This window comes from Zychaea mexicana (genome assembly GCF_025766255.1).
Source record: "Zychaea mexicana strain RSA 1403 chromosome Unknown BDB00scaffold_84, whole genome shotgun sequence".
NCBI lineage: Eukaryota > Fungi > Mucoromycota > Mucoromycetes > Mucorales > Lichtheimiaceae > Zychaea > Zychaea mexicana.
Genome location: NW_026516747.1, coordinates 27,463 through 51,257, shown reverse-complemented (window position 1 = coordinate 51,257; position 23,795 = coordinate 27,463). Strand labels below are relative to the sequence as shown.

Here is a 23,795-nt window from a genome sequence, read left to right as displayed (position 1 = left end):
GCGGTATTTGAATTGTGTATTTTGCATAATGGGTGTGTTAAATTTACAAAAAAGTAACATAAACTACTACTACTGCTGCTGCTGCTGCTGCTGCTGCTGGATTCTATGTCACTACTTCTGCACTGTCGAAGAACGTCTGACAACATGCTTCAATGTCCTCACTGCAGATGTTCTTCTTTGCAAGAGTCCTTCTTGTATCTTTTCACTCAGCGATCCTGTACGAGACAATAATCTTTTTCTAAACGATCTAATACACGAATACCAATTTGAGAATCAACATTCATATACATGTAATACATCACCTCCAAGGGTTTGTATATAAACGTTACCTATTGTCATCATCGTCTCGTGCACGTATTAAGCTTGACTTTTCCTTCTTCCAAGATGGAAGCAGTTGATCACTACCAGCAGCAGAATGAGGATGGGTGGGTGTTACTGGACGACTTGATGATGATGATGATGATGATGATGATGATGATGATGATGATCCAGAAGACGTAGACGTGGACGAACTGGCAACACCATTTCTGGAAATGTACTTGTTGCATTCGCTTGTAGTAATAGAACTGTTACTACGAGCACGCATACCATCCACTGCAGGAGGCGCTATCATTGGTCCCATCAATCTAAGCCGCGCTTCCATACTGTTGGAACTATTATTTCTTTGATATTCATGAATGGAAGGTTCGCTATAAAAAGTTCGAGTTGCTGCTGCCCCTCCTCCTGTTTTAGGGCGTCTCTGCTGCTGGTGATGATGATGGTATTTCGGATGATGACAAGACGGTAAAGATTGTGTTATTGTTGTTGCTGCTGCTCCATCAATACATTCTCCACCTCGTGCTACAAGAGAATCCCTTTGCTCACCGCCACCAGTGTTGTTATCAGATGATGATGATGATGCACTTGATGCTGTAGAAGTGGCTGTAGTAGCTGTCGATGATCGTAAACGTCGAATTTGCCGTTTTTCGTCATTATCTGAAGTTGTGACAATCATGGTGGGAATAGCCTTTTCTTTTCCTCTGCTTTTTCCCTTGTCCTTTTGTTGTACTTGTTCAAAGCTTTGTTCTTCTTTCAAAATGGATAGGACTGATGTAGAAGAGTATGATGACGATGCAGTAGATATACGCCGCCTTTCTTGCTGTCGTTGTTGAGAAGATGGCGCATGCAATGCTGCTGCTGCTGCTGCTGATGACCAACGTTTAGTACTGTTACTACTTTGACGATGGTGATCTGTGGATGCTTCTCTTGCTGGCACCATGATGGAGCGTATCGTGTCATCCGACGCTACATATTGTCATCATTGGTATTTGACCTACTACTACTACTACTACTCCCTTTCTTCACGATTGTAAGGCGCTACCACTTCCGCACACACACGCGCAACAAGCAACCTTTTGATCCTCACCTTTGTTGTTTGCTGTCGATGGCGGTACTTGTCCTGTTACCACGGCCGAAAGCCTTCTTGCACGAAGAATGAAATCCACCAAATCAGCTAAATGTGTGATACCATCTTCATTGTTCTTCAAATGAACTACATATACACAAAAAAAAAGTTATGATGACGGTTGGCTTGAATATGTGGCTCATAATGAACTTTTCTTAACAAACAAGCATAAAGCTTGCAGCATATTCTATGATACGCACGTGCATGTGGATGACAGACAGTTGTTGTAGGAGGTTGTTGCGTCGTCAGGTGCTGTTCCTGAAATTTGGTTTGTTGCAAAGATAAGACTATAAGATCGTCGCGAAGGATTGGATTGGCCCTTAGAAGCATGGATGGTTGCTGTATAGGAGATGAGGGATTCTGTGCTCTTAAGGGGAGGGGGAAAGGTAGATAAGGTCTTTTCCAAGTAAAAAGAAGAAGGGAGAAAGGTAGAACGTGAAGAGGAAAGAGAAGAGTAAGGCTGCAAACAGTGTCAGCGACGATATATACATGAAAAAATCGGTATATAAAAAAGAAAACAAATGTGCGGGTGGCGTATCACATTCATTCTAAGTTTTGATTATGATGAAACACGCACACTCGCAGCAGCAGCAGCAGCGACGACAACGACAACAGGCAGCACTGGTAGTAGCTAATCACATATCATGGGTTTTCTTTTTTTCGAAAAAAGAAAAAGGGTTCCAAACCTTGTTGCTCAAGTTTGTGTTATGAGGTAGTTTGTTTTATTAGGTATACTAAAACCCTATTATAAGAAAGAGTCAAAGAAGAATCAAATGATCTGCTGCTGCTGCTGCCCCACGTTTATCATTTTCGATTTGTTTGTGTTTAAACGATCCCTATTGCCGTCGCATTTGTTTGAATAACACATAGGCGCGCTCTCTGGAAAAAAATTCTGCTGCTGGGCTCCGGGCGATCGTCGTCGTTGTTCGTCGACCCGATAATGTTTGGTCTCTCTTTCTCTTTTGTTATTTCTTGGCATTTCTTTCTTTCTTTCTTTCTTTCCTTCAGCTGTGAGTATTCCGTTTATGGGTGACATCACCACCTTTTTGTTGTTACAGGTGAGAAACATGATGGAGTCGGAAATGGCTGCAGCGGAGGGGTTTTCGTCGGTCATGCGGACTTGCACACCTGTAACTATAAAGGAGCGTGCATAGATCAGATATTAATTATCATTTTTTCAACCAAGTCGTGCATCGTTTCTTTGAGTGTGTATGTACATATATTGTTAATTTTGCAAGCGCTAAAGTAAACCTTATATGATCGGCAAATCTGTGGTGATGCTTGATGATACTCTAAATGATATATGTTTCGTGCCATACTACACTTAATTTACTCTCATTGTTGCAGGTATACGCTACCACATATTATTATGTGGTGTAACAAGAGTGCTGCTACTATTATTGCTGCTTCGTGCGCCTAGTTTATAATCAAAAGAAAAATAGATTACCACCTGTTAGCAAGAACTGCTGTTTTTTATCATAAAAAACATGTCTGTGCCCGAAATCTTAGGTGAGCTCACAAGTAGAAAAGATATCGTCCAATTAAGGCAGCAGCAATACATAATGAAAATCTATAGTTATGATGGTGCTTCATTATACATCCAACAAGTGTATATGTTATAATCTCTACTAGCGTGTTATGGTTAATACCACTGAGGTCTAGCACGAAAAATCCCACTCGTTTCCCCCAGAAGTAAAGCACATATCCGAATTAAGTTCTAAAGTGTCGAGTCTGATGGAAATAGAAAGTTGAGACTTTTAACAAACGTTTAATACATTTTACGGCATTCAAATCTTCCCAAATCCCAGGTCACGCTGTTTAAAACTTGCCTCTTAATGAAAGTACATTAAGGAAGACGAACGGCACACATTTCGACTATAGTACTATACTTAGACGAAACATGTCTACCACCATCTATAATTCCTTTCTGTATGTATTGTGGCATAGAAAATGAAACTTCAATCACGTCATTCACATATGCTATCGACACATATAAATATAAAGATTGACTTACTGTCAACATAGTCGGTTTAAATCATGTTGATGAAAACATCGACGCACTGCTAAATGGAAACTTTGGTAAAAGTACACAGCCTATTACGCTTCCGCCATGCACGAGCAGCCTCCAGAAGAACCTCTCTTGAGCTCTATGATGGCAGAAGAAAGCGATTATAACATTCTCTTTTCTCTCTCAACACAAAATATACATACATTCGCTATGACCCGAGTAGTAGTAGAATGGAAAGGGATCTGGTTCTCAAAACGTAGCGTTGCTGAAACTTTCGAAGCTTCCTTTTGCAGTGTTGTTACAGTGCATTTTTTTTTTTAAAATAGTGCCTTTCGAAGATATGTGTAATATGTTTCTTGGCAATTCCGCAAATCGTGAACCGGCTTATATAACGGTGAAAAAAGCGACGACCAAGGAGTGGTTCAAAATTTAAGCTGTATCTCTGCTATAGTGCCTCTGCAAACAGAACAGCCGAGCTCTTTTCCCTCTTACGCCTGTAGATTGTATTTACAGATATTTTCATCCGATATGGATTGGGTTTTTCTAACACCGTGAGAATAGTGTATGTACGCTATCTCTAGGGTCTTTATCATTGCTTTTCAGTGTCCTAAGAACATTGGCATTTTTGGCTTGTGCTACACCCGTCCAGTGCGATCTCCGTCTCGTATATGAATGGCGAATGTTGCCTCGCACTTATACATGATAGTTATATTAAAGCATACTTTAAAGGAAAGCTCCCCCGTATTACTTTGCTTCATTCTTTACTGTTTGACTTCCAAAAGGCCATATGCTTTGGGAGGGAGAGAGAGCTAGCAATGTCGGTACACTATTCTCGCAAACGAAGGTTTGTTCATAATTGTGAATATTGGTAGACGTCCAGCATTGTAACGTCGAGTACTGCGATCATACTAAGTTTAAGCACGTACATTACCTCGATCGGCTCAAGGTCGACATATTCTTACTATAAGTGAGTGGTTGTTTTTCCAAAGTAACGCCGATGTTGTGTTGTTGACCGGCAGTAGTTGCTGCTGGTAGCTGTTCTTTCTGGAATTTGACTGGTGCGTATTTTTGACACGCCCTATTTCATGAAGCCTAATGTAACAGCTTCAAACGACCAGTAGGACAGCGTATGAGAAATTTAAGTCCTGGGTACGGGTCTTCATATACGATGATATACATAAAGATGTTCGTACCATAATCAATGCCAGCGTTTACATGCTTTCGGAAGGGAGGTTGCCTCATGACAACACTCACAGGATCCTCCTCAGACATTGTCCAAGCAACCTTTTGCAATGACCACCCGGTGTTACTTTCAATATCGCAGCTTTTACCAATGCTTTTTGGCAAGGACCCAACTTTTTTGTTTGCTGTACTGGAAAAAAGATGTCTGAGAGAGATTAAGGTTCAAAAGTCTATGGGTTTCGTCCGGAAATAGCTGTTCTTGCTAGCATTCAAGACACAGAAGCGTACCGAATCTTCCGGTACGAAAACAGTGTATCGTTGGATTAGAAGCTGCAAGAACTGTCATATCTACTATAAATTATATGTAATGAAACTGATTTATAGTCGGGTCCTGTTAAAGCTTGCTTGCGCTTGGTTCGTTTGCCTTTTTTTTCAACATACACTACTTTATACACCAATAGACTTTTTTCAAGCAATTAATACTTCTATGTTGAAGCTCGTTGTACTCAAACGAGGTAATTCACTATCTTGTGTTGTAGTTATTGAAAATTGAGGCGACTGTTGTCAGTTTCTCAACCCTTCAAGTAGCCAAGATAAAATTGATGCTACTATATAGGGCCAGCACTCGGAAACAGTAGGTTTCCCTCCAGCAAACTCATACAGTCGTATATAGTTATGTACTGTAACACTCTGTAGAAGCTACTACTATGTAGCTTGCTCCAAATCGCAAAGGTTGATACTTCCATTTTACATGATATAACATTATAAACGGTTATTATGATCATGATGTATATTCAATGACCGAGGCTTTACTTTTTCTGATAGAATATAGAATGCCAGCCGGGCTATGTTTTGCACATTTTTCTCTTCACCACAAGCATATCACATAGATGTTGCTGTATATCTGCAAAGTTCTCTTCCAACACTGATTCAAACCCATCAAGAAATCTATGTGCCGCATGAGTAATGTTGTATTCAGCTATTTACTTTCAGGTTATACTCCAATAATTCACCTCTGAATTCTGTTTTGCAACGGCTTGCATTGGTAAATATATAATAATGTTCGGTACGTTTGTGAATAGATGCATGTGATATCGTGTCAGGCCTGTACCGTTTTTCAGAGTATCTAGCTAGTACTACTGTATGGGAGCGCCAGGTGCTTCATGTGAACGTCCTGCAAGGACATCATTTGTTTTGCCGACCTCCAAAGGTAGTCAAGTCCACCTTTCCCTATTATGTAAGTCTGTCCCGCTTTGTTTGTGTTGTCGGAATTATGTACTGTCGGGTGGACTAGAGTCAATGCAGTACTTTGAAATCCGCTTGCTTTTGGCGTAATTTTCCTGGTTACGGGTACTCTTCTTGAGATACTGCTCGCTTTGCTCACCGGCAATACCGCTTCTAGGTAACACGCTGATAGGAGAACGGCAAAGTATCATCAATATCGGCAAAAGTGTGTACCATGAGTAGGAGTAGAAGGAAAGGAGCGCATGAAAAAAGAAACGCCAATCTATGGTAGCTAATGTATATAATATGTGCACCGACACCGTCCTCAACAACAACAACTACAACAGTACAGGCACACGCACACGCACACAGAGAGCAAAAAAGAGAGAAAGGGAAAGGGCTATATCTATCAGAGAGAGAAAGAGAGAGAGAGAGAGAGAGAGAGATATGCACCATTACCACAGTATGAAATAACGCCGTATCCCCACTATAGCCCTCTCCTCTGATGACTCTCCTTTTGGATGGACGCAGTACCTAATTTACTTGCTTTTTGAGGCGTTGTACCGAGGCTGGGAAGTGCAGGGACTCGAGCTAAATTTGGGTATTCCAGAAAAGGGTTCTCAATATTTTCCCATCCCATCCCATCTCATCCCCACCCCCCCCCTCTCTCTCTCTCTCTCCTTCTCTTCCCACTTCTGACTACATTTCGGGCATCTTTCTCTTGTACATATCTCTTTACTATCGCTAACATGCTGTTGAACGAAGCCCGAGACGATTCTTCTTCTTTTTCGATCACTGATTGTTCCGGTCGTCAAGTCAGTCTATTAAACACCGAAAATCATGCTTTGTCAACAACTGCTGCGCGGAGACTGTCGAGTACAGCAGCAGCAGACAGTTTAGAAAAAGAACAACACAACCATTACAGCAGCAACCAACCCACGGCTGAACCATTGCCCATCGTGACCAATCAGTGGAATCAGCCTGCGTCGCCCATTGGCGTCTCTTCCATTCCCTCCACAACCAACAGTAACAATAACGACAGTACCGCGCCGTCGTCCCCGACCACCAAAACAACAAAACGACGCCATCACTGCTCCGAATGTCGCAAAAGTTTTACGACAAGGTAAAGATATTGTGTGTTTGAAACACGTGCTAAAAAAAGAGAGAGAGGCTTTTACTGTGTTTTCTATGGTGATATTAAAAAAATTTATAGCGGGCATCTGGCAAGACATATGCGTATCCATACTGGTGAAAAGAACTTTCCATGCCTCTTCCCTGGTTGTCAGAGTCGATTTTCTCGGCAGGATAATATGATGCAGCATTATCGTACACATATGTCGCCTCGGTCAAGACGCTCACATAAACGAATTTCAGCAGTAGCATTAGGAACGTCTTCACCAGCAACAACCACAGCTGCTGCTGCTGCTGCGGTTGTTCATCATCACCGTCATCCTCACAACAACGGCACAGAAGACACGAGTCGGCCCAAACCAAGACTACACGCCCATCATCGTATTCGCTCTGATCCTTTCGATGTTGAACGACCGCTGACAATCGACCAACATTTGAGCAACTATCACCGCTCGAATCGACAACGGCCTGATTTACCCTCGATTCATCAAATGATGATTACAAGTCCGACGACTACCACTTTGAGCGAGTCGACACCTTCATTAACATCCGTAGCAGCCATGACTACGACTATGACAATAAGAGAAGGTCCCACAACGACCACTACAACGTTCTTTCAACACAAACCGCTCACCTTTCCGAATGGTACCAAGCATGGGACATCTACAACATTACTTGGCCCATCATTGCCCACTCCTTCTACCACTACCACTGCTACTACTACTTCTTCTGCTGCCGAGCACCTTGTATCAAATCCATCTTCTTATTCTATTTCCCCGTCATCACCACCAAACCAATATCGTTTTTATGACCGTAACGAACATGATAGTAATAGCGATAATAATAACATCCATAAGGGTAATGCTGGGACGCATCAGCAGCAACGACAAAAGAATCCCACTTCTTCTTCTTCTTCTGAAGGCCTGAATCAGTTAGCAAATATCGTAAGCACCTTTGGATGAGCACACTCACCATCCACAATCTCCCTCTTTCACTCTTCTCTACATGTCCAACATTTTGCATCTTTTCTTATTCTTTATCCCTTGCCTCTTTGTATATTAGCTCGTTTTTTTCTTTTCAAACTATTGCTGTATGGTCTATATACCCCACCCCAGTTACTCACTCACAGTCTTCTTTTCCCGTTTCTCTTTCACCTTTTTTCAAAACCCCGAATCAATAATCACTACTACCACCTATTACACTTTGTTTCACAAAGAACCAAAATTGTATATTGCACACAAAGTAAACTATCTTTGCTTCAACTAAACAAGATTTTATAATTGTAGATCGACTTCTGCTAATTATAATGGATCAAGCAGAGGGGCTTTAAGTGTTATGTACGTAAATGACGATCTACTGTACCTTTTTAAACAATGGAGGTCAGGTGTTTACGTGATCTGCCCCTGCTTGGGAATTTTTAAATAAAACTAATTCCCCTTCACTGAGTCGCGTACTAGTTCGGGATCACACTGTCAAAAAGAACAAATGTATATTGTTGGATTAACGTATCTTCTTCTTTCTGCGCATAATACATAGCACAATTTTTTTCACCATAATGTGATGCGAGCGTGCAAGTGCTAACGATGCAAAAACGGCAATACAGGTGTGTTAAACCCCTACCCGCTTTATCTATATCCAGTGGCAAGCAAATATGCTAGATGATATTACCATAGCATAACAAGGTTATTGGGTAATGAGGAGATGTACTTTTACGATACTACTGTATGAATGGATTGTTTCTGAGTTAGCCTTTAGGGCTATTTGCTTGTGCGGGTGGCTGTGGTGGGCAATGCTCTATTGACTAACTTCTAACGTGCCGCAACGCTAATCGCGATTTTGCTTTCATATATACTACACTAACGTGTACAGTATTACAAGTATTTAAAAGACCATTCAGGTCTATTATCTTAGAGAACACAAATATTTATGCTACTACGGAAAATGTATTACGTCTATCATAGTCCTTTCTATTTTCTGTTTCCATCTTCTTGTATAAATACGCTACTCTGCAAGATTAAGCGACTTTGGGCATTTTCCCAATTTATTTTCATCCTAAGCCCGTATAGTAAGCAATTCGAAGCTCATACGCTCCCGCCATGGACTGATGCTCACACAGGTAACTAATATCCGTTTTCGTTTGTAAATATTGAACTAATACCACCAATATTACACTGATTCTCTGGACTCGTAATTCGTCCAGCCAAAGTTGTTTTCATTTGTGTTGCTCTTTTGCTAAGTAGATATGCCAAATAAGTATGCATGCTATTATAAAGCATGGTATAATCTTTGGCTACCGGATTACTGGACGAGTAAAATGCGAAGGCGCGTTTCTTAACGGCAAGAACTGGTCGACATCTAGGAACTTTACCGTACAATGACTGTGCGGTAAATGCCAGATCACGTCAACTGCCGTCGAGTGTTGATTCCCAATCGAACCCTACTGTGCCGGTATCATAGCTGCAGATCACGAAAGATTTATATGTGCCCTACGGATTCAATAGGTAGTCACGATATGTATAAAAGTGTCCATCATAGCAGTAAACCTGACAGACGATTCCTTTTTCTACCTTTCTTCTATGCCGCATCAGTTTTAGTGGCTCCTCATGAACTTCTTGATCTACCATGACAACGTTGGCAGTGGTTTGTTACAGCTTTACTTCTTAGTTTAGCTTATGCACTCGTTTGAAAGCGAAAGATATCTGTTTGTACAACGCTAACATGACACATCATAAAACAAAGTATTCGCTGGTTCATTCCGATATATATAACTTACGCAATCTTTAGTTTCGAAATAAATAATGGTAACATGTGCCTTTATGTTAGCATAGAAAAGCATACGCATCACTCCGCATTTGTGAAGCATCGAATACTTCATACTATAGAATAAATGCATGAGCTCGTATGATGTAACTGATTTTGGATATGCATAATACATGTTTACTACAGAAAAAGGGTCCATCGGAGCGGCTGTTAAAGGTAGTGTGGTAGGTTTTTTTACGTAAAAGACTCTTCTTTGGCGCGACTACTGTATCAGGAGCACATATCCTGTATAAGGATTAATCAATAGTTCCATACATCCCAACAACAGACAAACAGCAGCCAGTAATAGAGACTGGGAACCTAGAGTGGTATTGTTGGCGACAGTAACATTCAAAAGCGTCGGCATGGGGAGTAAAAGGGGTCTTTAACCAGGTGTCATACTGTACAAAAAACAGTATGTGAGTAGGGGATAGAATTTTTAATACTGTACACTACTGTAAAGTAGAGAAATAGAGGGGCGAACTCCCCAAACGAAGATGGTAGAGCGTCTGACTCCCAAGGAGAAGGACTACAACTCGGAATCTACATACCTCGCCACTATCAAGAGTTGTTCAATGCCACAAAATTGGCATAATCTACAATATACGTCGATCCTCCTGTTTCTGAGTGCTGAGTCCACTAGATCGCTTATCAAGTTTCTCTCTTCGTTTTTCCTCCCATGAGCCACAAGGGTGTTGATTCGAAAAATCTTTACCGGCCAAATTCTAGCTTAGCCGTCAATTGAACTATAGAAAGTGTAAACAAGGAAGGACCGTACGCTGCACTACTAGCTCTTTGAATTCTTATATAATGTGCCGTATTTTTCTTTCTTTTCATTCATCGCCTTTTCTCTCCCAAAAGATGCGGTTGCTTACACAGCACTTTTACATATTCCTTTTTACCTTCCATCAACAACAACAACGTTTTGGTGACGGCCGCTGGTAATTGCGACTGTTATTGCTGGTCATAAACAAGCCATATTTTCAACGATTGCAAGGCCGACTTCCACGGATGTACGGTCATCGCCAAGAAGTATAATTTCAAACGAGCCTTGCAGAACGCCATTATCATGAGGTGTCAGCATTTCATATATGATGGATGGGTTGATCGCGAAAGCATTGATTCTGTGCAGGGGAACGCCAGGTAATATATCATGTCTACCTGAGAAATTAATTTGTGAGAGGGTTCTCATGCGCAATACCCAAGTTATAACTTTAACATTTAAAAGGGATCTATCTCCTCATACTAGTTTGTTAAACACACTTTAAAAGTAAAGCATTGGTGATTCCCCCCAACAGAAAAAGCCATGATAACATGCAAGTATCACAGAAAATATAGATGAATATATATATTTGTCAGATTGAAGGATAGAATAAATGTTATTTACAGTATATTTGTCACTAAAAAGCGAGATGTATGATGATATTTGAATATGAGTTTGAAAAAAAGAACGAAGCTTTACATGTGGTAAAATGAAGTGAGTGAATCGCATATTCGGAAAAAAAAGTGGATGGGTTGCGCATTTTATAAAAACGAGGAAGGATTACATACTGGGAAAGGAAGTTGTTATGTATTGTGTGTAGATTTTAAGCAGTTGGCGTAAGCTTTAAAGTAGGTGAGGTATCTGAAGCTTTAAGATGTAAAACATCCATCAGTTGTGCTTGAGTTAAACTTGGTCTAATCATTGAACGTGCGGATTCTTCTTGTCGTCGTTTTACGCAAAAAGTATTGTAAGTGTTGATAATACGTGCACAGGTATCGAGTTGTGATAAAAAGCTTGGAAGGTTTTCGAACGAGGTAGGGACATCCAATCGTCCGATTTTCACAAAAGGATATAATGCCTCTTGCTCAATGGTGCAAAGAAAAAATGTTACATAAGTCCCTAATGAAAAATTTTTGACTGGTCAATACATGTATCATGTCATAATTCATGGCCTGGTGAATACTAATGGGTTTGCTATTATACTTACCAACAGCTTGAACACCTATCGCACATTTAACGTCATCCTTATCCAACGTCGATTTACAAAAGATTGCCAACCGGAGGGTATCCATATGTGTCAATGTACAGTTTCCACACGCATCAATCGCCTTCACCTCAACAAATCCAAGAGCGTAGACGTTTTGAAGTTGATTAACAACAGTCATACCGCCATCGGGCCGTGTACTTTCTTCTTTTGTATCAGCATTGTTCTTCTGATTTAACCTAAAAATATTTAATAACAAATATATGTTCAATAATCGTGTTTATATCTACTATCCCAGTAATTTTCCTCTTAAGTTTTGTTACCAACGGAAAAGACGATTGTTATCGGGATCATGAAACATAGGACTTATTACTGGATCCAAATAATTAGTGATGAGCTCGGTTTCCTTGACAATGTAATTCTTTTCAGTCTTGGATAATTTGGTGACACTGATGTTGATTTTAGTTAATAGATAATGCTTTTTTCATAAGTGGTATGGCATGTGTGATTTGCATAATGATTACCAGTTGATGAGTATTTGAAGGATAGGAATATTGTGATCTTGAGTACGTTCCATCATGTTGGCTAATTGGATGATAGCCTTGGTGCGACTCATTTCCTTGTCACCCTCTTTTAATTGCTATAAATGGAAGATGCAATAAGCATCTCCTTCTCTCTCCCTCATTTCTCATTTTATCCTCGACTTACTTCAACAATATCTTTGATTTTCTTGAATAAGCTTGTATCAAATTCAATGCTTCGATCAAAGTATTTGTTTTTGAAATCCGTATAAATTGTATCCAGTATATCAATGCCAAATAACTCGATCATATCATCATCACTGGTATCAGGACAAAGTAACATGACGTGATACAATGACCTATAGTCAATTTCAATAATAAGCTTAGATGCATTCTTTGTTAAATATTTGTTTCTTCTAAAATAATACTTACATTACTTTTTGAAGGTGGGAGGATACATGTAAGTTATGTTTGCTTGCAATATCCAATGACTTCATTTTATATCGATGCCAACGATCAGTTATGTCGAATCCGGCTGGCAGATATTGGTGAACTTCAGGAATCAATCCTATTGTTAACGGGGCTGGTATTGTAGTGGTTGAATTTCGTCGGGATCCTCTTTGACTACCAAGTGCATCTTCATCTTCGTCGTCGCTATCATCACTGTTGTCGCTATTATCACCACCCTCATCTTCCATATCTTGGTTTTCAGTAGTAATTGTTGTTGGTGGTGCTGCGGGAGCAGGAGTGGAGCTGGTACCCTATGATAGCAGTTTTGATGTATATGGTGCATACTGTCTTAAACCATGAATAAATTCGATCACCGATATGAAAAAAAGGAATCCTATCAGGGCTGTCTGAAATGAAATTATCGATATTTTGCGACGTAGAACATGTTTATAAAGGTATTCTTAACACATTGTACGTTTTTGTTTTTTGAGAGAAGCATTTCTCATTGCTCTGATAGCCTTTGAAGTTTTGTCAGAATATGAAAAGCTATTAAGTAGGTGGAGGATTTCGACAGTCGGCTGGGCAAGGGGAAGAAATGTTTTTGGCAGTGTGTAACCATAGATGACCCAAGGTTACTCACAAATAGCTGGCTTAACCAGTAATATGAGTGCGTTACTGCTCTTCTTACCCATTTTTTCCAAAAGCACGCCTGTGATGAACCACATTCACACACTGCTTAAAATATCAACAATAAGATATTCGGTTAAACATTATAGCACACATATATGAATACTACAGCATCTCGGCTAAACACTATTGAGTAAAACCTCTCATTCGGATGATTGACCTTACGTGAACAGGACAATGAACCTATCAACAGGTACCTCGGCAATTACATCAACTAATGCCGGTTTCAAAGATGTGCCCGAATAACATAGCGACTTCAAGAGAAGTTCTGATACGTCCTTGATCCTTCCTCTATCACATAGTTTATCCACTAGTCGGATGAATTGATATCGTCGTCTTAATAGCTAGAAGATAAAAAAGCTTTATCTTTTGTTGGATTATAACATCATCTCAAAGATATTTAATCTTGTCTCTTATTATTATCAAAGCTCTATCATCACAGAACCCGAAAATGGCTCCCAGATCCAACAAACAAAAACGCGCCTTAGAACAGCTTCAAAGCTCAAAAAACGGACGATTTCAAAAAGTCGCAAGACTAGAAGAATCGCCGATTGTCGAGATCCGGACTTCATCTGACGCGACCGAACAAGAACCAAACGACTTCGAGATTCTCACTGCATTCGAAGAAGCAACAGAAACCACAACGACAACGACGACAGCGACCACAACAAGCTAAAAGTTTCCTATTATGTGGGATAATAAAGGAGATTCCAAGTCCCGTGGCAAATATTGGGTACATGGCAGAACCACAAAATACTACCAGCTACAGAAAGCATCGGAAAAGAAGAAAGGGAACCACGAGATTACTTCCTTCTTTCATAGCGCTGATGAAGTAGAGGTTGTTTCGGAGGACTTTGTGCCAGTGCTGACTGTCGAAGAAGCATTCTTGAAACTGACCCCAATTGTCCAGCCTCAAATGAACTCGAAAAATGACAAGGAGCGAAACATGAGCGACTACGAGCTACGAAAACACATCGGCGCTCATGCGTATTTTCGCGAGCTGCTCAAGGGCAAAGGAGTGATGGAAACTTCCAAGGCAGCAGCTGAAATCGCGTGGATAACACCATCCAGGTTTTACCGCCCTGAAGCGATCAAGACCTACAGGATTTTTCCTAATGATTGGCGGGGCTTTTTTTCCCATCATGGCGGGGCTTTTTTTTCACTTTGTCGTTGGGGGTGTTTGTGATTGGCGGTGTGATTTTCGTGAATGGCAGGAGGAAAAAAATACAATGGCGGCCGAATTACAGGTTGATGGCAGAATAATAAATTCATAATGGCGGCCGTAATTTCAGGTTGATGGCAGAATAGTAAATTCATAATGGCGGTTTGAATTATATCATTAGCGGCATCATTTTTAAAAAATGACATTAGATACTAAAGCAGTTCATCTCATTAAATACATCACAAACATGGGAAGATGTATGAGACATGATAATAGGAGTGGCAAGTTTCTACTAGATGATTAGCACATCACCCTTATATAGCAACATAGATGCTCTGAGAACCATAAAAGAATCGCAAAAAAAGATATCGCAAACGAAAAATAATGATCATGTGTATGTAAAAGGTTTTATTTACAATACAAGAGGTACTTCACATCACAAGAGAAACTTCAATCTTGCGAAAATTTCTTCAATCCACAAAAGCCGATCCTGCATTAGAAGCAATGTCCAGCGGACTTCATTCCATTCGGCCAAAACTCGGTGAACGGTTCTTTGGTCTTCACTGGCAGCTTGACTGGTCGTCGCCAGATTACATCCAGCAGCTCCTCTCCATCTATTTCATCTAGTAGGAAATATAGTTCTTTGTCGAAGTATACGCGATATTCGAGATCTGTTTGATGGCGCTCTATAATAGAAGTATAAACAAAAGAAGAATAAATAAGATTAATAAGAATAGATGTAATACCTTTTATTTGCAGAGCTGTGACGATGTGATACGACGTAATGAAGTAACGCCAGAGATTAAGCGACATCTTGAGAATGAGTGAAACAATTCTTGCCATTGCAGGTATGCTGCTTTATATGTTTTTAAAATGTAACCCAAGCTCAATCTCACATGTCACTCACACCCACACCCACACTCATACCACAATATAAATCTATGGTTACAGGAATATATAAAAATAGTAAGACTAGATGTTATATCATATTTTTAATTGATCATTATTGCTATCTACAACCATTTTGTCCCTGAATATTCCTATAGTCCTACTCACTCATACCACCACCATTTATCTATGACTCAAACCAGTCAAAGTAATTTTTTCCAAGAAAGCTTATTTATTTATCTTTTTTATTTTTTTTATTTTTTATGTATCTTTGTGCTGTTGATTTCGGGATCTTTGCTTCCTCCGCTGCCTTTCGTATTGACCACCCCATATTAAAGTAGAGGTGGATCAAGTATGCTTGTTTGGAGTCAGTATGAAAGGTTCTGTTAACCCCATAATTGTTGTTGCTGACCTGGTCTTCCTGGCTACCTTGATTATGGACCAGTTGACCTAGACAGAAGATATGTTTTTGTTACATCAGTAAACTAAAAATTAACAAGTTGCACGCATCTTTTGAATAATGGTAAAATGTGTTTGGGACGTACTGGTTTCCATTTTGTCAACTACAAGGTAAACCAGGTTGCCCAGGTCTTCTTCCGGAAGAATATCCGTAGGTGTAGCTATATATAATGGAAATAGATGAGTAACGCGCTGTTTTTTGATAGTAATGTTTAGTTGAACTTACTCGGATCGAATGGTTCCAACATGGATTCATCCCACAATTCAAATTCCAGAAATTTTGTAAAGGAGATGTTGTTGTTGTTGTTGTTCATTGTTACGAAAAAGATAGAGTGATTTATACATTCGGAAAATAGACTTGTCTTTGGTTTAAATAGTTTATGGTTTTCTCTTATGTAACCACATGCTTTCGGGATACAAAATAGTTACAAACGGCTTAGTTTTCTTACGCATATGCCGTTAAACTATATTGCTGGTTTGTGACACCACCAAAAAGATCCAGTAATAGATGTTTGTAAGGTTATCTTATCCAGTATTTGTGATGATTCACAAAAATAAAGAGACAGACTACTGTATGAAGAAAAAAAATTATTTTTTGACAAAAGAAATGCATTTATTTGGTTTTCAAATGATGCTCTCGCAAAACTGCTTGACCTTCCTCAGTATCGATAAATTGCATAACCCAGCGATGCATTGTAGCTGCTGGAACTTTGGTTCTACCGTAGTCGCGTCTTTCAAGGGCACAATCTTTAATTGCTTTCTTGATTTCTTCATCATCCTTGTTCCATTTAGTATATGTTCGTTTTTTGACAGTTGTCAGTGTTGTGATTTCTTCTTGGAGCTGTTCCACCAGTTGCACTAGATCTTGAACTGCCTTAACACAGGGGAGCTCGTCGACTGGTTCGTAATCTTCTTCCAGCCGCATTGCATCTAAGGTTCTTATAAATTCCTCTATTAAAGCATTAGAATAGTGGCCAAAGGATATAATCTTCGATTATATAAACATACCAATGTAAGGGTCTTCTCCCTCACTGACATTGACAGCTTCACGTATTTCTTTATGAGAAAGGACAATGCTTGCCATGCTGGAAAGGACTACGTAGTGAGAATTCAGACAGATAGAGTAAAAAGAAAGTTTATAATCAGAAATTTTCAGGTAAGATATGATCCTTGCAAACCTACAGTACTGTAGAAGAATAGGGTAGAGTATCCACATGAAGATCTAGCAAGAAGCATAATGAAATGTTGCACGAAATGGGGCGGCATAAAGTACGGAAGGTGATTTCATTCCATTATCTGTATATGAAAATAAAATATAACGAAGTGTTGCACGAAATGGGACAAAAAAAATCACAGCAAAGTTTAATAGCTTGTATCCATATGAAGATCTAGCAAGAAGTATAATGAAGCGTTGCACGAAATGGGACAAAAAAAAACCACAGCGAGGATCTAGTAAGAAGTATAAAGCGTTGCACGAAATGGAATGCAATCACCCTCCGCTATTACTTTATGCCGTCCCAGTTCGTGCAACACTCCATTATACTTCTTACTAGATCCTCACACATACACGTAATTATACTTTGCTGTCGGTTTTTTGTCCCACTTCGTGCAACGCTTCATTATACTTCTTGGTAGATCCTCACGCATACACGCTACTATGCTTTGCTGTTATATTTTATTTTCTTATTCAAACAATGGAATGGAACCACATAAGATGGAATGGAATCACCCTCCGCTATTACTTTATGCCGTCCCAGTTCGTGCAACACTGCATTATACTTCTTACTAGATCTTCACACATACACGTAATTATGCTTTGCTGTGATTTTTTTGTCCCATCTGGTGTAGCATTCATATATACTCTATGTTGAAACTTCAAGTCTATGCGTTATAATGGAATGTTGTCATCTGTTGTAGATACCATTGTGGATTGCTTAATTATATATATCTGTAGGTACGGAACAAAAAAGTATATAAACCGATGATTCAAATCCATTGCTTGTAATAACTCATTCTAAATTTACTATTAATCATGTCCGATATCATTTCTACAAACGACTCCTCCCTCGACCTCATGCAGTTTGAATTAGACGTGGACATGCAAGGCAGTCTCGATGTATACAATACTCAGGAATTGAGCAAGGCTCTTCCTTTTGGTGACTTTGAAGAAGACACTACAACATCACCATCATCATCATCATCATCAGCATCGCGGTCTCCATCCTCCTCCGCCTCCTCTGCCTCCTCTGCCCCATCATCGCCATCACCACCACGAAGACGGCAACGAGCACCCCGCCGCGGGTACAACCAAGACGAGGTCGTAGTGGTGCTGCGCGCCTATTTTTGGGATGGGCTTACAATCGAGCAAGCCGGCGCCAAGGTGAAGATGCCGAAGGGAACGGCATCAAGACTCATCCGCATCTACCGCCCCCACATGCCACCACCACCCAAACGGCCCCGTGCTCCCAAGAGTAACCACTTCTTGACGAAGGTTAATGATGGTATTCTGGAGGCAGCTTTACAACATCCGTAGTTTTTTTTTATTAATAAATATTTTTTTCTCTGCTGGTTGTCTCTAAACAAATACTTGCTTTATGTAACAATGGTGGGATACTTTTTATAATTAGCTACAAACTGTATCTTGCTTAGTGGGTTTAACATGGGTGACATTATTGCGAGTTGATCTAATGGATTTAAAAAAACTACTGTTTTTTGTCCCATTTGGTGTTACCTTACAAGTTCTGTTCAATAACAAATTCACAGAATTGAAAAGTATGAATCATTTTATTTATTGTACTTGTCCATACAGTATTATTATCACTCGATTTTTTACATCAACTATCACCATGTTATCCATCAAAAATTTAACGCTACCATACAATACTGACGTTGATATGCATGAAGAGGAGATGGAAGTAGACGACGTGTACCAAATCGTATCCGATGAATTTAGTGGCCATACTGGTGGTGTACACTCCCTTGTATCGATGACCAAGATAAAAACTACATCGCAGGTACTTACAAAATATATTGGTCAATAATTCTGTAGAACATGATATGTATTCTATATATTTTATTAATTAATGGTTGGTAATTCACAGGAAATTTCTACATCCAAGGTAATCGATCCTCCAACGTCCACTTCGCCTGGTACTGAAGCCGCAGAAAACCAAACGGAATCAGTGAAAAAGGGAAGGGGAAGACCTCGCAAAAACCCTCCAAAAGAGCCTGTCATCCCAAAAAGTATGCTACTTACTATTACTAAACCTTACTTAATAACATTAAACCTCTAGTTGCTTCTGATATCTAATCCAAAACTCTTAATTCCTATAGGAGCTCATCGAGTGTATCGAGATCCAGAAATTATCCAATTGATCGATAGAATCCAAAATGTCACTTTAAACGCTGCAGAGGCTGGGCGCGACTTGTTGATCCCTGAACGAACCGCACAGCGATACTGGAAACGATTTGTCGACGGTGAGCCATATCTCCCAAGTACAATGGGTAAATCTCCCGGTCCTCCACCAACCTTGACACCCGAACACACAGCATTTCTCCAGGCGTATTACGATACCAAGTCAGATGCGACCCTCAAAGAAGCACAGCAATCGCTTGTTGATCGATTCGGCATCAGCATCACTCAAAGTGGCCTCCAGAAGCACCTTGTTAGCAAATGCGGGCTTACTATGAAGAAGTTGGAACGGATCTCTGAGTACCGCAACTCCGATGAAACGATCGCTTCCCGGATCAACTGGGCACACGCATTTGAAGCCAGTGGCATTAATTACCACAAATGCGTCTTTATTGATGAGGCTGGCTTCAACATGCACATCAAGCGTAACTTTGGTCGATCGAGACGAGGTGAGCCCGCCAAGGCCTTGGTTTCTAAGTCGCGTGGGGTCAATATTACGATCTTGGGTGCCATCACTGGTGAAGGTGTAATCAACTTGAGTCTCCGGAGACCTCAAGCGGTTGTCGCTTCCAAGAAACGCAAGACGCGTGACGGTGAAGAAAAGGTGATGGGCAAAATCGGCACTCGGGCGGAGCATTTTATCGAATTTTTGGAAGTGATGATGAAGGTGCTCACCGAAAATGGTATGGGTGGAAGGACCTTGGTATTGGATAATGCCGCTATCCACAAGACTGATGAAGTTCGGGATGCCATTGCCAAGCAAGGATTCGAGATCCTCTTTCTCCCGCCCTACAGCCCATTCCTCAATCCAATTGAGGAATTTTGGTCAAAGCTCAAGGCAGGTGTCAAACGCCATTTACTGACCACAGACGACACCTTGCTGCCGCGCATCATCAACTCCGCCCATGAAGTCACCGCCCAAGATTGCCAAGGATGGATTCGCCACTCCCTTACGTTTGTGCCTAGGTGTATAGAAGGAGAGAAGATGCTGTAGTTTTTTTTCATATTTTATATGTTTTTTTACTGCCCTTCTATATTTTTTCCTTTTACTTTTTTTTTCATATATATATATATATGTTTTTTTTAATAAAATATAGAGTTGTCGAAAATCATTAACTGTCATGCTGAGAAAAAGAAGGCAAAACGATTACCATAATTACCCAACCGCCATTATGGATTTACTATTCTGCCATCAACCTGAAATTACGGCCGCCATTATGAATTTATTATTCTGCCATCAACCTGTAACTTGGCCGCCATTGTATTTTTTTCCTCCTGCCATTCACGAAAATCACACCGCCAATCACAAACACCCCCAACGACAAAGTGAAAAAAAAGCCCCGCCATGATGGGAAAAAAAGCCCCGCCAATCATTAGGAAAAATTCTGTATGCCAAGGAATATATACGATATGGTTTAAACTCAGTACACCAGCAAGGCAAATACATCAAACGCCTTTCCCTTTTAAGCGATGAAGATGTCAAAGCAGCAGCGCAACAGTGGTTGACAAACACCAAGCCAGAGAAGCGAAGCATTCCAGAAATGCTAAAGTTCGTCAACGAAATTGCCATCATGGACGCCCTTGGTCTTCCCGGACACATCTCAGCTTCTGTACTTCGCAATTATTTGATCGAATGGGGCTACAAGTATCGGCCCAACCAAAAAAACATATACTACGACGGCCATGAACGTGAAGATGTCGTAAAATACAGACAAGAGTGGGCCGCCCAAATGGTAGACTACAGCCGCTTCATGGAGACGTACGACGAGGATAACGTTCTGGTCGAGTACCAACCTGTTCTGCCAGAGGGTCAGAAGAAAATCGTTATGGTCACGCATGACGAATCTACCTTTTATTCGAACGACTGCAAAACAAGCTTGTGGTTACAAGAAGATGAAAACCCTATCCGAAAGAAGGGCCCAGGTGGATCTATCATGGTCAGCGAGTTCCAATGCCCGTGCCACGGAACTATGAGGATCAAAGGTTGGAAATCTCGCCATCTGTTCAGAGCGGGAGCCAACCGTGAAGGCTACTGGACGTCAAAAGATATGGTCAACCAGCTCAAAGCAGATGCTATACCGTTGTTCGAGAAGCTCCACCCCGGCTGCCAGGCTTTATTTTTGTTTGATCAATCAAGCAATCACAGCGCGTATGCACCAAGCGCTAAATTGGTGAGCCGCTTTGGTCTAAAAGATAAAGTGCTGAACTCAATTGATGAGCGCGTTATCTTGCCAGGTAAATTCACTAGACCTATGGAGAAAAGGTGATCCAAAACTTTTACACCTTGGAAGTCAAGCAAAAAAAGACAAGGAAGGGGTTCAAGGAAGAGCGTATCTGGACGAGGAAAGGCATCAAGACCATCTTGGAAGAACGTGGACTCGGCCGTTGGAAAGAATTCGAAGCGAAAAAGAAGCATTGGAAAACCAACTGCGAGCAACCACCAAGTCAAGATCGTACCTGCTGTCCCTACCACATGCTTGAAGGTCAACCTGACTTTGTCTCCCAGAAGACAGCATTCCACGAAGTTGTCGAAAGAGCTGGTCATCTCTTTGCCCTCTATCCTAAGTATCATTGTGAGACTAATTGGATTGAGAGGTATTGGGGTGCAGGGAAACGAATTGCGAGAAAGGAGTGTGACTACTCGTTTGCAGCTCTTAAAAAAGGCTCGAGGATTTCTTGGATCAGGTATCTCCACCTGATGAACCACCTGCAGAAATTCGCCGTTATTACAACCGTTGCTGGCGCTATATCCAAGCATATAATGATATGAAAACTGGAAGCGAAGCTCTTAAGCTAGTTGAAAAGTTTACGACACGTAGATATCGCTCTCATAGAAGAATTGGAACAGAAGATTGAATCTACACATTGCTATCAATATATCAAAACGTCTACTTTTGAATTGGCTGACAATGCCTTTATAGCGGTTATTCTATTATCCAGCGGCACTTTAAAATATCTCAATTTTCGACAATTCATGGTTTAAGACAGTATGCAAACACATCTCCAGCAGCACCTAGCACAATACCAAAAAGCATCAAACGCCAAATTCAACCGCAACAAAACTGAAGCGACTCGCTAAGTGGAGCAACACAACCAAACTGGAACACCATACTTACCAACCATCATTTTCCCGCCTGCCATGACAGAACACATGCCGCACCACTCAAGTACCTGGGATACGCGCTTGCATCCTCCCCACAGCAACTTCAACTCTTTCTAGATAGCCTCCTGGAAACTGTCCGCCAACACTGCAACACACACAAACAAAGGGGTCTGTCAATTCGAGGACGAGCACTAGTTCTGAATGTGTTAATACTTTCCAAGCTATGGCATGTACTACGAATCGTCGGCGCTACTAAACACAAGTTCTACAATAAACTCAAAGGGATCTGCAATGACTTCATGCAATATCGCATGTTCCCCCGCATCGCATATGACAAGCTATGTCTCCCAAGAAATCGAGGAGGGGTAGGACTACTGGACCCTGAAATACAGCAAAATGCCCTCCAGCTGCGGTGGATCCAACCTACGCTGGAGGAATCCGGTACGCCTGCACCGCATATAAAATATCTGCTCTATCAAATTCGGGTTATGGCAAAGCATCCTTCAGACCACCGGCTGCTTCTACTAGATCCAGTGTCACGCAAACATCACTTCCACACTATTTCATCACCAATCACCCTCATTCTTCGAACGGTAGACGCCCTATCAATCGACTGGTCCAACACCATTATTGACATACATACGGCACTGCAACTACCGTTGACAACAATTTATGCAATAAACAACAACTTACCACATATCTGAAGACCAGGTTTTTCGAAGTTACAAGTCAAAGACATCTTCATATATGATCCACACCTTCAACATCTCCGACTTCAAATGAGATCAGATCAACCACGCTTCAAAACATTACTTAACCGATTCTGCCAAGATCTAGCAGCTGCGCGCATCATTTTCCACCCTTTCTTCGCACGTCTATGCCTACCACACGATCATCCTGGTGGTGGACACTCCTCTAATGTCAACAACACCCTCCAGTCCTTGAACCAACATCTATCCAATCACCCGGCACTCATAGCCAATAGCACCAAAACATATAGGCTTTACACCATCAATCAGCGGCAAAGATATTCTGACCAACAACAACCACCCCAGATTAATTGGCAACCATTCTGGGACACCACCTTGGATCATGCTGCTTGCAACATTATATTCCGCATATATCACAACACCATACCTTCCTCTGGACTTCTTTACAGGATTACACCGGACTTTATCAATACCCCTATATGTCGAATATGCAACCAATATCCCGAATCCCTTGCTCACTTTTTAGTATGGTGTCCCCTGAAAAAACAGATATGGATAACCATATGGCAACAGTTTATGCATTGTGACCCTCACCTCCCTTCCCTCACCACATTCCTTCTGACTGGCCATAAAGCCTACCACCATTTA

General features: G+C 40.8%; 4 protein-coding genes across 4 annotated transcripts; 1 reads left to right on the top strand and 3 right to left on the bottom strand.

Moving 5' to 3' along the window:
* Nucleotides 1–6: 6 nt before the first annotated feature.
* Nucleotides 7–1,885, bottom strand: BDB00DRAFT_931826 (uncharacterized protein). Its single transcript, XM_053129054.1, has 4 exons — nucleotides 1,645–1,885; nucleotides 1,406–1,531; nucleotides 330–1,284; nucleotides 7–247 (listed from the first exon to the last, which is right to left on the bottom strand). Exons 1-4 carry the CDS (start codon nucleotides 1,772–1,774, stop codon nucleotides 112–114), a joined length of 1,347 nt encoding a protein of 448 aa, XP_052975874.1. The 5' UTR covers nucleotides 1,775–1,885; the 3' UTR covers nucleotides 7–111.
* Nucleotides 1,886–6,000: 4,115 nt separating this feature from the next.
* BDB00DRAFT_604924 (uncharacterized protein) lies at nucleotides 6,001–6,502 on the bottom strand. The gene has a single exon (XM_053117997.1). The coding sequence runs from the start codon at nucleotides 6,312–6,314 to the stop codon at nucleotides 6,033–6,035; it is 282 nt and encodes a 93-aa protein (XP_052975873.1). The 5' UTR covers nucleotides 6,315–6,502; the 3' UTR covers nucleotides 6,001–6,032.
* Nucleotides 6,503–6,934: 432 nt separating this feature from the next.
* On the top strand, nucleotides 6,935–7,177 carry BDB00DRAFT_740660 (uncharacterized protein; the record flags this gene model as incomplete). Its single annotated transcript, XM_053118454.1, has 2 exons — nucleotides 6,935–6,981; nucleotides 7,072–7,177. Coding segments are annotated over 2 exons (153 nt in total), but the record flags the coding sequence as incomplete, so codon positions are not given.
* Nucleotides 7,178–11,142: 3,965 nt separating this feature from the next.
* On the bottom strand, nucleotides 11,143–12,487 carry BDB00DRAFT_842195 (uncharacterized protein). The gene is made up of 5 exons (XM_053124869.1): nucleotides 12,464–12,487; nucleotides 12,280–12,395; nucleotides 12,079–12,204; nucleotides 11,759–11,994; nucleotides 11,143–11,670 (listed from the first exon to the last, which is right to left on the bottom strand). Exons 2-5 carry the CDS (start codon nucleotides 12,369–12,371, stop codon nucleotides 11,375–11,377), a joined length of 750 nt encoding a protein of 249 aa, XP_052975871.1. The 5' UTR covers nucleotides 12,372–12,395; nucleotides 12,464–12,487; the 3' UTR covers nucleotides 11,143–11,374.
* Between the last annotated feature and the right edge of the window lie 11,308 nt (nucleotides 12,488–23,795).

Excerpts from the sequence above, each read along its gene's own strand:
- BDB00DRAFT_931826 (XM_053129054.1), bottom strand. The coding sequence starts at position 1,774 with ATGCTTCTAAGGGCCAATCCAATCCTTCGCGACGATCTTATAGTCTTA. Across the intron at positions 1,285-1,405 it reads ATCGACAGCAAACAACAAAG|CGTCGGATGACACGATACGC; the intron begins GTGAGGATCAAA and ends GACAATATGTAG. Across the intron at positions 248-329 it reads CGAGACGATGATGACAATAG|ATCGTTTAGAAAAAGATTAT; the intron begins GTAACGTTTATA and ends TTCGTGTATTAG.
- BDB00DRAFT_604924 (XM_053117997.1), bottom strand. The coding sequence starts at position 6,314 with ATGGTGCATATCTCTCTCTCTCTCTCTCTCTCTCTTTCTCTCTCTGAT.
- BDB00DRAFT_842195 (XM_053124869.1), bottom strand. The coding sequence starts at position 12,371 with ATGAGTCGCACCAAGGCTATCATCCAATTAGCCAACATGATGGAACGT. Across the intron at positions 12,205-12,279 it reads CTTCAAATACTCATCAACTG|TGTCACCAAATTATCCAAGA; the intron begins GTAATCATTATG and ends AATCAACATCAG. Across the intron at positions 11,671-11,758 it reads GATAGGTGTTCAAGCTGTTG|GGACTTATGTAACATTTTTT; the intron begins GTAAGTATAATA and ends ATTTTTCATTAG.